This window comes from Eschrichtius robustus, chromosome 2, assembly GCF_028021215.1.
Source record: "Eschrichtius robustus isolate mEscRob2 chromosome 2, mEscRob2.pri, whole genome shotgun sequence".
Classification (NCBI taxonomy): Eukaryota; Metazoa; Chordata; class Mammalia; order Artiodactyla; family Eschrichtiidae; genus Eschrichtius; species Eschrichtius robustus.
The window spans coordinates 178,447,723-178,462,287 of NC_090825.1; the positions used below are offsets into that span (position 1 = coordinate 178,447,723).

Below are 14,565 nucleotides of genomic sequence, written 5' to 3' on the forward strand. Positions count from 1 at the left end.
TCGGCTACGCGTCCCCGTTTGTCCGTGCTGTATTCAGAGTGGAGCCTAGTTCTACACTGAGGTTTCTTTTCCCCGTTGCAATCGTTTCAGGGTAAAGTCTGTTTTTACCGTTCTAACTACTATCCAGCTCTGGGTTTCCTTTGACAGACACACAAGTGTGATGGCCACGTGATGACCGAGACTGAGACCGGAGTGATGCATCCACAAGCCACGCGGCACCAAGAGTTGCTGGAAACTACCACCTTCCAGAAGCCGGAAGAGGCAGGAAGGACCCTGCCCTGGAGCCCCCAGGGGAAGTGTGGCTTGACCCACACTGATTTCAGACTTCTGGCCTCCAGGACTGGGAAAAGACAGATTTCTGTTGCTTCAGGCCACCTGGTCTGTGGCGCTTTGTTACGGGGGCCCCAGGAAAGTCACACCAGTAGGCAAAGACAAGGCTGGTAGGGCCGGGGCCTTATTCTGACCCTCCCAGCCACAGCCTGTCTGCCCCAGCACGGGAGCTGCACGGACTTGGCTGGATTCATCTCCTGCTTTTGATTTTTCTTGACTTTTTTGTCCAACAAATTAAGGAGCTTCTTAAGAAGGCAGGGGTCATGGCCTTGACAACCAAGGACAAAAGATATGATCAGTGGTAACTGTCACAAAGCAGAGCTGGCGGGCAGGTTTCAAATTAATTTGCACCCCAGATTCACCTGGCCCCTCGCCCGGCACCTCATCATGTTAGCAAAGAGCTGCGGAAACTCACGTGCACACACCCATGCACACCCACAGTCATGAAAAGCAAACTAATTGACATACTGCAAAGATGGGTCACCTTTTTGTCTTTTATCATCTCCAAACAGTTAATTTTCAGAAATTCCAAAACGGGGAGCAACTTCTACAAATCGGTTTCTCTCCCTCGGCACTGCATCCCGGCATCGAGAGGGTGGAGGCCGGAGAGGTGCTCCACAGCCACGGTGCCCAGGATGGCCCCAGATAGAGGATGACCAGCCCCAGGGTCCAGGGTTCCCAGGGAGGGGGGAGACCCTGCCCGTGACGGCTGTGCTCCTCCCACCTGCCCCCTGGCAAACTTCTCGGTGCAAACCTTCTCTCTGGCCTCTGCCCCTGACCATCTCATGCACAGGTGTCATCCCCACCTCACCGCCGCCCAAGAGACTTCTTCCTGTCGCCGCGTACCTGGGGAGCTCATGGAACACACAGGCCTGGACCCCCATCTCCGCCACCCCCAGGGACCCCAACTTAGAGAGCCGGGCCAGGGACAGAAAGGCCCCGGGGCCCCGTCTCTACGCTGCCCCCCACACGCACACAAGCGTCCCATTCACGTGGTGCTCCCGGAGCCTGGCACCCGGTCTGAAGCTTAAAATAGGCACACAACCAGCCTTTGTTGGGGAGAGGAAGGAAGGAAGGAAGGAAGGTTTCAGACAAAGGAGACAGCAAACTGCACCGTCCAGGAAAGCTGGGGGGCCTGAGCTGGGCGGGCGGCCAGGAGGAGCGGGAGGGGTGGTAACTGGAGGCCAAGTGAAGGTCACTCTGAAGGTGGGGTGGGTCCAACTCCCCGGTGCCACCAAGGGCCAAGGGAGCAATCTCGATTTTGTCGAGTGGGTGATGAGCTGGTGAAGGTGGCGGGGAAATGAAAAGCCAATCTCAGCTTTAGAGAGAAGATTCTGGTCATGGGGGGGCTCAACCCATCAGAGCAGGAGAGACCAGAGGCTGATCTGCCAGCTGCGATGTTCTGATCAAGAGACGGGGAAACACTTAACTCAAGGGGGGGGAAGAAACACAGAGGGGAGAGAGAAAGGCAGATCCGGGGTGGGGGGCTGATGCCCAAACGACCACCCCCAACCTCTGAGCTTCAGTTTAGTGGGCTGTCAAATGCCCAGGAAAAAAGCCATTTACACAGCAGCACGATCCTTCACTGCCAAAATGTGGGAGCAGCCGAGATGTCCACCGACAGGTGAACGGATAAACACGTGTCCCTCCACACACAGGAACGTCACTCAGCCACGAAAGGAGAGAAGCCCTGACACTCGCTACCACATGGACGGACCCTGAGGACACGATGCTCAGTGAGAGAAGCCAGACGCAGGAGGACACACAGGGTGTGATTCCACTGATGGGAAACGTCCAGAACGGGCAGATCCACAGAGTCAGAGAGTGGGTTCCTGGTTGTCAGCTGGGGAGGGGGGATCAGGGTGATTGCTCATGGGGATGGAGATCTTACTGAGGTGATGGAAGGTTCTAAGACGGGTTTATACAGATTGTCGCACAACTCGATAAACGTACGAAAAAACTGAACTGTGTGCTAAAGTGGCTGAGTTTTATGAAATGGCAATTGTACCTCAATTTAAAAAATAAAAAAGTAATAAGATTTCTCCCCTTTGCAAGGTTCTCAGGGAGAACTGGTACTGTTTCTGTTAAGAGTCTCAGAGCTGCCCACAAGCCCCCCTATCCACCAGCTGGCAGGACAAGATGCAACGTCACAGCGTGGACAAGGAGGGGGCGGGATGTGAGTGCCTGGGACAAGTCACCCACCTTTTCAGTGACCCAGTCTGGTCTCCGAGGTCTCCTGGGTGACATATGGAATGAACACTTTTCTCTAGACCCTGAAGAGAGAGAGGGAGAGGCCATGCCCAAGGGCAGCACAAGAGAGAAGCGGTGAAAAGCGAGGTCCAGAGCTGCTGAAATGAGCATTGAACGTGGCAAACCTTGACATCGTCAAGGACGGGGCCTGCAGGAGACAAACCTTCCCAGTACAAAGACGTGGCTCGGCCCATCACCCTTGGGCTGTGAAGACACAGCAGCCTGCGGGGAGCAATGGAAGGGGTTGAAGTTTGTGTCAACACCCAGCAATCACGCAACTGTCCTGGGTACCGTCCTCTCTAGAAAGCTCCTGAAAGTTCCAAAGTCATGGAGGCCGGGCCCAACCACGCTTCCCTAAGAAATTACACAGGAGCTTCAAGAACACAAATGCCTGGGACTTCCCTGGCGGTCCAGTGGTTAAGACTGCGCTTCCACTGCAGGGGGCATGGGTTCAGTCCCTGGCTGGGGACCTAAGATCCTGCATGCCCCTTGGCAGAGCCAAAAAAAAACAACACAAATGCCATAGGAAATACAATTTTAAAGACGACTATTTGTTTCCAGATGCAAATGAGAAAACCTGTAATAACACTTTGGTGAGAAGAAGGCACTTTTTACATCACAACAGGGTGTACCCAAAAAAATGCTTCCATTCAGTAAGCACGAAGCTGAACTGTCTGTGTGTCAGGGTAATTCATATTCAGTTGCCTTTCCCTTCAAACTATAGGGCCCCAGGCTTTATGAAACATGGAGCAGAAAACAATGGCATCAGTCACAATCGTTTGCAGTTGGAGACCAAGAACCACTGGAAGAACTCAAGCTCCCGTAGAAGCCTCCTGCGCTAGGTTACAACCAAGGAAACAAATCACAAACGTAGGCATCTTTCAGTGACTGCAGCCAATCAATTAATCCTATATTCAAAATCAGTATAAGTGTTCAAAAGCCACACAAAAGACCCACCTAGAAAGAAGTCAGCATTTCTAAAATTCTCTAAAAGCGGTGTGATTTTTGTTTTCCTCTCAAAACCAGAACACGAGATGATATAAAAACCAACCCAAATCTGAATGGCCATACTTCCTAAGGATCAAAGGCGAGGTGTGACCTTTAAAGGAAACAATAACTTACTTTTGTTTCCGAAAGGTGTCTCCACCAGGGGCGATTCTGCTCCCTGGGGGCAGGGGGGGGGACATCTGGGGACATCTGTCATTGTCACACTGGCGGGGGAGGAGTCCTGGCATCGAGTGGCTGGGGCCAGGGATGCTACTTCACACCCCCCAGTGCCCAGGACGGCCCCCCACAGACCCGGCCCCAATGCCAGCAGCGCGATGTTTGTCAGCACTGCCAAGGGGAAAGACCCTGGTCCATCACGTGAACTCAAGCTGTAAAGCTCATATAATCGTGGCCCAGTGGTCCCCTTCAGGGCACACATCCGAATGGCTCCTGTGGGGTACACGTAATCAAAACCACCCGAGAAGCTTTCTCTTAAGCAGATGTGCTTGTTCCTTGATAAAGCTTCAGAACCCAGGCAGATGCAGGTAGATCTGGCTTTTGTTGTTGTTTTCCCCTCATTTTTAATAATATGAAGAAACGATATTTCTTGCAGATTCTTTTTCAAAGCTCCAGAGGGGATTCTTATGTGCACCCTAAAATTGAGGGACTGGTGTCAAGCTTCAAGTGATTCCTTCCCTCCCCTCCCTGACAACCCAGTAATTCTACCCACCCACCTTCCTCCCCCCAAAAAAACCTTAATTTAGAACATCATTATCAACGCGCACGTACCCTCGCCACGTGCCAGCAGCGTGCGAGGTACACGCATCCCCTCATTTGACCCTCGCAGCCATCCTGTGAGGTACCTGCTCCTATTTTATTATTCCCACTTTACAGAGGAGTAAACTAAATCCCCAGAAGCGACACAGCCAAGCAAGCAGCCCGAGTGGACATGGGAACACAGGCCCACCTTCCAGAGCCCGCTACACTCTCAACCCGTGCAAGACCACAGCACGCGACTGAACAAGTCTGTGAACTTGGCATTTGCCTCGCTGACACCTAGCAATGGTGAAGGCTCTTTGCTGCTCATCACGCCTGTCTTCTACCGCCCACCTTCCAGCCCCGAGCAACCCCCGCTCCCCAGGAAAAATAAAAGTGCCACCCACTTCCCTCAATATCATTGTCCCCAAAACTCCCACTTTGATTCTGGGCTCCTGAGCCCCCAAATTCCTGAAAAATTCGGTCACCAACACGAGCCTTTCTGCTTCCCCTTTGCACCCTGCCTCCCAGAAACACAACTTGCAAAGTGTGTCCAAAGCCCATCTCCTGCAGCTCACTGCCTTGCCAAACGGTTTCTGCCCCATGCCCCCTTCTACACCAGATGATTAGCCAAAGTGGGGGGGATTCCCCTCCACAATCCTCATAACTGACTTCTAACCGAGATCCCCCCATTTCCTCCTGAATAATCAACCTCCTGCAAAAAGGAGGGGGGGGGTCTCTCAGCTTCTATCCCACCTCCCTCCCCCCCCCCTTTCTCATCACTCACAGACTCCTAACTCTCCATTTCTCCTGATAGCCCTCGGAAGCTTTCTGAAAGGAGCCTGACACCCCCTCTTCCCTTGGCTCCCCCAGACTCTGCTCTCTGGCCCTGTGCCAGCTCACCCTGACCCCGAGTTCCTCGATCACCCTCCTCGGCCACCGGGACCCCCAACTCCATCGCAGTCCCCTCCCCAGCTAACCTCGACCCCCAGCTCCAGCCCCCAACTCCACCCCAAACCCCCGGCCCAGCACCCCCTTCAGGAACCCCGACCCCAACCCCTAAGCCGAATCCCCGGCCCCTCCTCACAGACCCCGACCCCCGATTCCGTCCGCAGCCGTTCCAGGACTCGCCACCCGCGGCCGCCCGGGCCTCCCCTCCGCCCCGGCCGCGCCCTGACCCTGGCACTCGAGGCGGGGGGGGGGGGGGGGGGCAGACCCTGGCCCAAATCGCTGCCGCACGCGCCCTTACCTGCGCTCGCGCCACCACAGCCGCCTCAGCCCCTCACGCAGCGAAGCCTAACCCACCACGGGCCCGCGAGCGCTCGCTCCCCTACGCGGGGGCGGGGGCGGCTCGCAGGGGGCGGGCATTGGCGCCCCATGCGGCCAATCGCGGGAGCCGGCGGCGGGAGCCAGGGCTCGGGGCGGGGCGCAGGGCAGACAGCGGGGTAGGCTGCGCCTGGGGGAGGGGGTGGGGCGTGGGGCGTGGGCGGGGCCTGGAGGCGGAGCGTTGAGTGGCACCGCTGCTGGCCACCCGCAAGGGGAGAACGCGCATGGGGGAGGAGCTATGCTAATATGCAAATAGGTACAGTGTGGTCGACCCCGCCGCGGGGCGGCGAGCCGAGTTTCAGAGGTGACTTAGTGACGTCGAGGAGGTGCAAGGCGTTTCGCGAGTTCGAATCCCGGATGGGGCCGCGGCTTCAAATCCGAATCCTACCTCACGTGCGGGGAGAAAATGTCCCCTCCTAATCAGTCGCTTGACATGCAGGACAATAATAATAACTGCTTCCTGTCGTTGAACGCTCTGCATAAGGCTAGGAGGCGAGACGACATAACCCCCCCCGTTTTACAGGGGTGGAAACTGAGTCTCCGAGAGGTTAAACTCAAGGTCATTCGCCCAACCCTGTCCAGGGTTTCTTAATATCCTAACTCCTGGGCCTTGATTGCAAAATGCAGATTCCTGGGCCCCCACCCAGATCGAATGAATCAGAATCCTGAAAGGAACTGAACCCCTGGAATGTGCATGTTTAACATGCTCCCTCGTTGATGCTGGGAAACATTTGGTATGTCTCCGAAGGTACCCAGCGGTCATGGAGGGGAGACTTTCTTATACAGGAGGATAGAGCCACTGTATTCTGGGACTTCCAGAACTTTGTGCAACACTGTTACTCTGTGATCTGAGCTGCTGGCCTCCCAGCTGGGCCCCCCCAGGGCTGCTGTCATCCCTGCAGGAACCTCCCTGCTCACCCCCTGCAGTGCACAGACAGAACCAGGTGCCTGGAGTCAGCATCTCACTCCCCAGCTCCATCCCACAGGAGGAATTACTGTCTGCACAAGGGTTGCAAACTGGTGGCCCCTAAATGCTGTAAAATTCTAAATTCGTTGCCAACATTTAAAAATCAGGTTGTTTCACAAAAAGAAATCCAGATTTCCAGGCACTCTTGAAAAATCAGGTCTGGCGATTCTTGCAGCCCCAAAGACAGATTAGGACAGGGCTGGGGTGAGGCAAGTGAGGCACTTTTCTCAAATCCTGAACCTAAAGGGGCACCCCAAAACACTCACCATCCAGATAAATACTATATAAATGCCATATTTTAGAAAGTCAAAATAAATGCAGAAATAATCCATGATGAACAAAATAACTAAAGACAAAATTTTATTCTGCGCTTGTGCAAACCACCTCCCTTGCTACTCTCTAGCCCCAGCCCTGTCAGATCCTGTCTTTATTTCAAATAGTGATGTTTTGTTCATCATGGCTTCCTTTACATTAAATATTGCAGTAAAATATGTATCTAGATGGCTGAGTTTTTTGCCACACATGGCGAGTGCCTCGCTCTCTCACCCTAGTCCTGGCCTTGTTTATAAATTCACGAAATCTGCCCTGAGCCATTTAGTGGATGGGAAAACTGAGGCCCTGCAGGTTTGTTTGTTGTTGTTGCTCTTTTAATTAATTTTTATTGGAGTATAGTTGCTTTACATCCTGCAGGTTGTTCCCCAGGTAATATGAGGATCATAGTGCCTGCCCGGTCACCTCACTGGCTGCAGGAAGTACAGGGTCCAGCAGGGCCGGCGTGATCTCTTGTGGGGGCCACAGGGGAGAAGCACTGAAATGTTCCCATGATGCCCCAGAGTCCTCGTCACAAAAGTCCGAACTCTTCCCACAGACCCATCCCTCACCCCTCATCTTTCCGGTCTCTCATCCTTTACAGGTGGCGAGCTGACCTCCCCATCCCAAAAAAGGCACACTGTTGGGGAATGCGGAATCCACTTCTTTATTGCAGGAAGACTATTTGTAGAGCGAATGCTACACAGACCCCACAGCGGGGGGCGGGGGGCACCCACATGCGGGAGGTGAGGGGGCAGGGGCGGGGACAGCAAGCATGGCCTGGCACGGTCCCCAGACCCAGGGGTGCCGAGGCAGGATGGGCCAGCAGCTGGGGCAGGCTCTGGCCCCCTCCTGCTGGAGAACCCCAGGGTCGGGGCAGGGCCTGGGGCAGAAGAGGCCTGGAGGCAGGCAGAGCCCCAGGGAGATTGTGCTATCAGGGTGTGTCCCTGAGAAAGGGCCGCAGACCCCTGCGCAGCCCCACTTTCTCCGGCACCTTCAAGTGGGAGGGGTCAACACCAGCTGCTGGTGGGCCCTGGACCCGCCACAGGACAGGGGTGCTCCGCTGTGCTCAGACAGGATGCTGCCTTTTCTTCCGTGGGCCTGTCCACGCGCCGGGCGGTGACACACACGTGCACACACACACACTCCCTCCTTCTCCCAGTGGGCCCAGTGAATATTTGCGGAGTGAACAGCCATACAGATGCAGAAGGAGAAAAACACACTGCTACCAAGATGGACACAAACAGTCCCTCTTACCCACGTACAGTCCACGTGGTCACATGACCTCTCTTTTGCGGGTGCACACGCACACGTACACACACACGTGCCGCTTCCTTGCACCTAATGACACCAGCGCTGCGAGTGGCCCCAGGGAGAGGCCCAGGAGGCAGGGAGCTGAGGGCAGCTCCAGCCACGGCCAGCAGGCAGCTGAGACCCTCAGTCCTGAGACCACAGGCAACTGAATGCTGCCCAGGAGCACATGAGCTGGATGTGGATCTGTCCCTGGTCACGTCTTTGGATGAGACCACAGCCCAGCTGGCCTCATGCTGAGACCACAAATGTGTGCTGCTGCAAGTTGCTGAGTTTGCGCTCATGTGTTCCCCAGCAACGGCTGATGGATACAGATGTTGGGCTGAGAGCCCCCTTACGACAGAGTGCAGCAGGCGTGGTGCTCCTCAGACAGTCAGGACAAACAGATCCACAGATGCTCTCTGCTAAATCCCGTAACCCACTCCCGAAAACGCAGCTGCACACGGTCACACTCTTGCAGGTGCCAAGGCTCACACATCACAGGTGTCTAGTCCTCCTGGCAACCACACGACCCACCCCTGCATACACCCTACACTGGGATCACACGACAGACCATCACACACACAGGAGCCCCCCACACACGCTTAGACACAAGCCATCTGCCCAGCACACCAAGGGGCCCAATGCGTCATCCCATGGGTGCCCCCCACCCCACCCCAGGCCTACAGGTCACCTTCATACTGTCCGACACGGCCTCACTGGGTCCCGTGAGTGTGGTGTCATCTAGACACTCACAAAAACAGAATCTCACGGTGGTGGTGGGCACACCCTGACTTCAGGACCCACGCCTTCCTGGGTGCCCCCCCCGGGGGGCCCCATAGGTGGGAGGAATTGGGCTGGGCAGAGCTCTGCGTCCAGCCCCTCAGATCCTGCCAGTGCTGGGTCCAGATGCCTGCCTCTGGACGGGGCCCGGCAACCCCTCACCAACACCCCAGGTCCCCTGCCCTGGGCTCGGTGGCGACAAACTGTCTCGATCTCTGTCTGAGGGCTATGTCCGGGAAGGCCCTCCATATTAATTCCAGACAGTCCCCTGGAGTTGTGCCGTGGCCATCGGCCGGTCCCAGGCCTCCCCTGCCTGCACCCCAAGCCCAGGCGGGGCGGGGAGTGAGATTCCGGGCTGGCGGGGCACTGCTGTGAGCCCTGTGGTTATTGCCTGGCAGCCTGAGACCCAGCCCGCAAGGCCCCCCACCAATCCGTGGGGACGGGGGTGAGAGGGGTGGTCTGGGACCTGGGGAGGGGGGCACAGGCCAGAGGTCATGAGGGATGGAAGGGGGAGAGGAGTGTATGTCAAACACCAAGTAGGAGAAAAGAAAATCTGAGGTCCATGTGCGTTTCAACTCCCTCCTCCCCGGCAAGGTCACAGTGATCTAATGTAGGGGCAGGGTGCAGGTCTGGCTGGGGGCACCCAGGGGGCAGAGTCAGAGGTGGGAGTCCTGGGAGACACGGAGATGGAGGAAAAACCGGCATCCTCAGTCCCTATGGGGACAGGCAGCTTCCCCCATTTTCCCATGTGCAGATCAAGGGGGCCGCCTCCAGCGCTTGGCTTTGGGGGGGGGCGTACAGACAGGACGGTGGGCGGGGCAAAGAGGGAGGGGAAGGCAGAGTGACACGGCAGAGCTGGGTTGGAGCCCCAGGTCTGCCACAGGCTCGGCAGGGCCTCAGTTTCCCCGCCGGAGATGTTGGAGAGAAAGAAGTGGAAGAGATGGTGGGGGAAGGGGAAAGAAGGAAGAGGAGGAGAAGGAGAGGGAAGAGGAGGCGGGGGTGGGGGGGTGGGGGGGGCGGCGGGGAGCGGGGGCACAGGACGTGGGGAGAGGCCTGGGGCCGGGACAGCGGGGCGCCGGCGGTGGGCGCTCTGGGCTCACATGAGGACGCATTTGCCCTTGATGCGGTCTGTCCTCTTCTGTTTGCTGGAGCGCTTGCCATCGATGTTCAGGCTCATGTTCCGGCGTGTCTCCAGCGTGAGCAGCTCCTGGAAGAGCTCCTTGACGTTGTAGTTCATCTTGGCCGATGTCTCCATGAAGGCGCACTTCCACTCCTGGGCCACGGCCTGGGCCTCGCGGGTGTCCACCTCCCGCTGGGTCTCATCGCACTTGTTGCCCACCAGCATGACGGGGATGTCCTCCACGCTGCCCTTGATCTGCACGATGAGCTTGTAGATGGGGCCCAGCTCCTCCAGCGACTGCTTGCTGGTGACCGAGAAGACCAGGATGAAGGCGTGGCCCTTGGAGATGGACAGCCGCTGCATGGCCGGGAACTGGTGGCTGCCCGTGGTGTCGGTGATCTGCAGCGTGCACACGCTCTTGTCGCAGCTGATGACCTGCCGGTAGGTGTCCTCGATGGTGGGGATGTAGGTGTCCCGGAACGTGCCCTTGACGAAGCGCAGCACTAGCGAGCTCTTGCCCACGCCGCCCGCCCCGAACACCACCACCCGGTAGTCATTGCTCTGTTCAGGCATCTTCCACGCGGGGGTGCGGGGTGGGGCCGGGAGGGCTCGCTTCAGCTGCTAGAACCCCAGACCGACCCTGCACAGAGAGGAGTGTCAGACAAGAGCGACCACCCACTTGGGAGGGGGCGGGAAGGGCGGCTTCTCAGAGGAGCGGCATTTCTCCTGCATCCCGGTTGATTTGGTTGACTCTGCCATTCTGCCCTGCACACAGGCTCAGAGCCAGACCCTCTGCCTGTCTGCTTCCCCTCAATGAAATCTGGGGCCTAAATTCCTTCCCCGGGGCGGGGGGGTGGTCTCTGGGCTGGAAGAGGCATGGAGATGCCAGCGTGGGGTGCACACCAACTGCTTTCTCCACCTGCATGCTCCCCCAGCCCCCACGTGGCACTGGCTTTTCCCTGGCTTTGTGACCTGGGCAAGCTGCTTTGCCACCCTGAGCCTCAGGTTTCTCCTCTGCAAAATAAGTGAAGGGGTGCCTCTCTCCGGCCATCACAGGCTCCCTGCTCTCACCCCAGCCCAGGGGCTCCTCAACCTCATGGGAGCTGTGTGGTAGGGCATCTTTAAAATGCAGATTGCAGGGCCTCAGCCCTGGAAGTGGTGAATCCTTTGGTTCAGGGCCACAGCCCTGGGAACTTGCATTTTAAAGCTCTTCTCCTCCCCTCATCCCATAACTGTGATCCTGGTGCTGGAGGTCCAAGAATTTGCAAATCATAAAGCGGGTTTCCCACAGCAGCCCAGGCTGTAGATGAGAAAAGTAAAACTTAGCCTAAAGAGAGAAAGCCTCGCTCCCTGAACTCCAAACCCAGGCTATGGTCTGGCCTGCCCTGGCCTCCCGCTCAGGTCTGATGTGTCCGTAGGAACAGAACTCCCTGCGAGGAGGTCCTCTTCTCCCCTCTCCCCTACCCAGTGCTCAGAGAGGTCCAGTGACCTCGGGAGGTCACACAGCACAGCAATTCCTGAAATGATGGAGGTGGGAGAAGAACCGTGACCTGGGGGTGGGAAGGCAGGAAGCCTGTCTCCAAGCATCTGCGTCCTTACTTATAGAAACAGCAGAGACCCCTTCCCTGCCTCCTTCTCAGCCATCTCTGAGGGTCCCTCAACATGGGGCGGGGTCTACAATGGGATAGAGAAGATATGGCAAGATTGCACCCAGGCCATGCTACTTCCCTCAGGTGTGAGTGTGGTGGGCGGGAGCGGGGGGGGGGGGGGGCGGCGAGGGCGGGGAGCAAGACCCAATAGTGTGAAAGACCCTGGCGGTGAAAACCCGGGCAAGTAAATTGATGTTCCCGAGCCTCGATGTTCTCATCTGTGAAATGTGAGCAGTCTCAGTGCCCACTCCACGGAGCTGCTGGGACAAGCAGTGCCATGAGCTGGATAAAGCCCTTGGCCAGGTGCCTGGCACACAGAGCCCTCAGTAAAGATGGACGGACATGGTTATCAATCACAAGGGCCCAGGGTGTAAAGCACTCGGCTGGTCGTGGGTTGGGAAGGCACATTCTCAATGATCAAAAGTACCAGGTTTGTCAGAAAAAGACATACGGAGAAGGTAACAGCCGACACGTACCTCACAAATTACGTGCCAGGCAAACTTGTAGGAGCTTTAGTGGTTCTAACTCGTGGGGGACTGTTTTTAGTCATCTCGGTGACATGCATAGCACTGTGGGGGGGGGGGGGAGGGCTGGCAAGGCTGCCAGCCTGCTCTGCAGTCACTACCTTTCCTGGGTGGGCACCCCAAGAAGTGGGCTCATCAGCATGCAGCCAGGCACCGCCACAACTGGCCGAGGGATCTGGGGTGGCCGGTGACCGTCCGTTCTGCCACCCCAGACCCAGCCCTTGCCTCGCTCTGGGTGCAGACCCCCTGGCAGTGCTCCAGGCCTGTCAGCAGGGGTGTCCTCCGGGAGGGGCCCACTGGGGCCTGGGATCCCTGACTAGGAGCCCCATTCAATAACCCGCAAACCCACGCCAGGAACACCTGGTGCCATTTGAAAACCACCCGCACCTCCCATGGGCTGGGGTTGGGGGGAGGGGGCTGTGGGCACCAAGGCGCAAAAGGGGGTGGCACGGGCTCAAGGTCACAGCAGAGAGGTGGCAGAGCAGAGCAGGATTTGAACCCGGCCCCGGCTGGCTACACAGCCTGGGGTCCTTCCCCTGTGCAAGGCAGCCCACCCTGAGGCTCCCGGGCCAGAGGAAGCTGCCCGGTCCTGGGTCCCCGGAGCCCACTGCTACTGGGAGGTTGGAGCGACCTCAGGTGCAAGAAAGCAGGCCCCAACCCAGGGGAGGGCCTGGGGGCTCGGGCTGCCTGCCCCAAGGGGGTCTGACATAGGGACTACCTGACCAGTGAGGGGTTTGAGGAGAGGGCGCTCCCCTGGGCCCGAGGAGGATCTAAGTGGTGGGGGAGGGCCGTCCACCAGAGGAGGGGCTCCTGGATGAGGGCCTCGGCTGGGAGAGGGAGCAGGAGGGCTGAACGGGGCGGCGGTGCGGGGAGACGGGCTCAGGGCCCACTCGATTCCTCCTGGAGGGGCCCTGACAGCGGGACCCAGGGGGGCTCCTGTGGGCCGGAGGAGGGGCTGGCTCTGCCGAAAGGCTGCCCGTCAGTACCGTGGCGGGGGGGGGGGGGGGTGATGCCGGGAGGGAGCTGTCCAAGGTGGGCGCGGAGGGCGGCCCGGCCGGGGCCCAGCCGGACCGGGGAGGGGGGTCCGGTGGAGGGCCCGGCCCCGCGGCCGGGGAGGGTGGGGCTCGGACAAAGGAGGGCGCGCGGGGAGAGAACCTGCGGGCCTCGCGGGGGGACGCAGCGGGCCCTGGTCCCCCGCCCCGGCCGCCTACCTGGGCGCTCGTCCCTGCGGCGCCGCCGCGGCTGCTGCTGGCCGTCTCCGTGTCCGCTCGGGCGCCGCCGCCCCCCGCACGCCCGAGCTGCCGCCGCCGCGCCCGCGCCCGTCCCCGCCCGTCCCCGCCCGCCGCCGGGCGCCGCGCTCCGCCCCTCCCCCCGGCCCCGCGCCCCCGGACAAGGTCACCGCCGGCCCGCGCCCCGCCGCGCGCGCAGCGCCCCCCGGACCCCCATCTGGACCCCCGCCCCGCGCCCCTGCCCGGTGAACACCGGCTCCTGCCGGGGACGCCATAGGGGTGGGGTCTGCTTCCCCGGGAGGAAGCTGGCGCACCCCAGGGCCACCCAGCAGCCGGCCGCTGGGCAAGATGGGGGCAGAGCCGAGGTCACCCAGGAGCAAAGACAAGGGGCCAGTTGGCAGAACTGCAGACAAGGGGCCTGGGGGAACAGGACGGGACATCCTTGGGCTAGTGGGGGGTGAGGGTCCAGGGCAGGGTCCCCCAGCGGGGGGCGGGCATTGATGGAATGAATAATCAATCAATCAATCAACAGATGTATGAGAAGGCAGAGGTGGCCCGAGGGGGCTCAGGGCAGTGGGGACGTACCTGGAGACTAGTCCCCATCCGGGGGATTTGTCCTGGCAGGGTGGGACTTGGTGTGGGTTGGTGCCCCTAAGGGCAGGCCACCAAGGCAGAGATGGCAATTGGGCCCTTGAGTTGGGGGCAGGGGTGGGGTGGGAGGGCAGCTGCTTTTGAAGCTGGGGGTGAACAAAGGGAGCCAAGGGGAATGGATTTGCAGTTTTCTGGTAGGAAAATGTTATCTTCATCAAATAGAAGTTGTCTCTGAGAATAAACATTTGCCTTTGGGAAGCGTCTGTGTGGCTGACATCTGTGTGTCCGCGTTTAAGCCGACGGGGTACCGTCACCCCTCCCTCCTGAAGACTGGGAGGGTGGAGCCTCATCTCAGAGAAGACTGGGCTTTGGGAAACAGCAACTGAACCAGGCAGGGGCGGGTGTGAGAACGCCCCAGGGCCCAAGCCTGTTAGAAGCAGGCACCCCTCGATGG

General features: G+C 58.7%; 2 protein-coding genes across 2 annotated transcripts in view; both read right to left on the reverse strand.

Moving 5' to 3' along the window:
* Positions 1-5,668, reverse strand: part of GNG7 (G protein subunit gamma 7) — a 155,267-nt gene extending 149,599 nt beyond the window's left edge. The window contains exon 1 of the mRNA XM_068537382.1: positions 5,573-5,668. The gene's annotated coding sequence lies outside the window, so the exon portion shown is untranslated. The remainder of the gene's footprint in view (positions 1-5,572) is intronic.
* A 4,426-nt stretch (positions 5,669-10,094) lies between these two features.
* Positions 10,095-10,691, reverse strand: DIRAS1 (DIRAS family GTPase 1). Its single transcript, XM_068535062.1, has one exon. The coding sequence runs from the start codon at positions 10,689-10,691 to the stop codon at positions 10,095-10,097; it is 597 nt and encodes a 198-aa protein (XP_068391163.1).
* Positions 10,692-14,565: the final 3,874 nt, after the last annotated feature.

Excerpts from the sequence above, each read along its gene's own strand:
- DIRAS1 (XM_068535062.1), bottom strand. The coding sequence starts at position 10,691 with ATGCCTGAACAGAGCAATGACTACCGGGTGGTGGTGTTCGGGGCGGGC.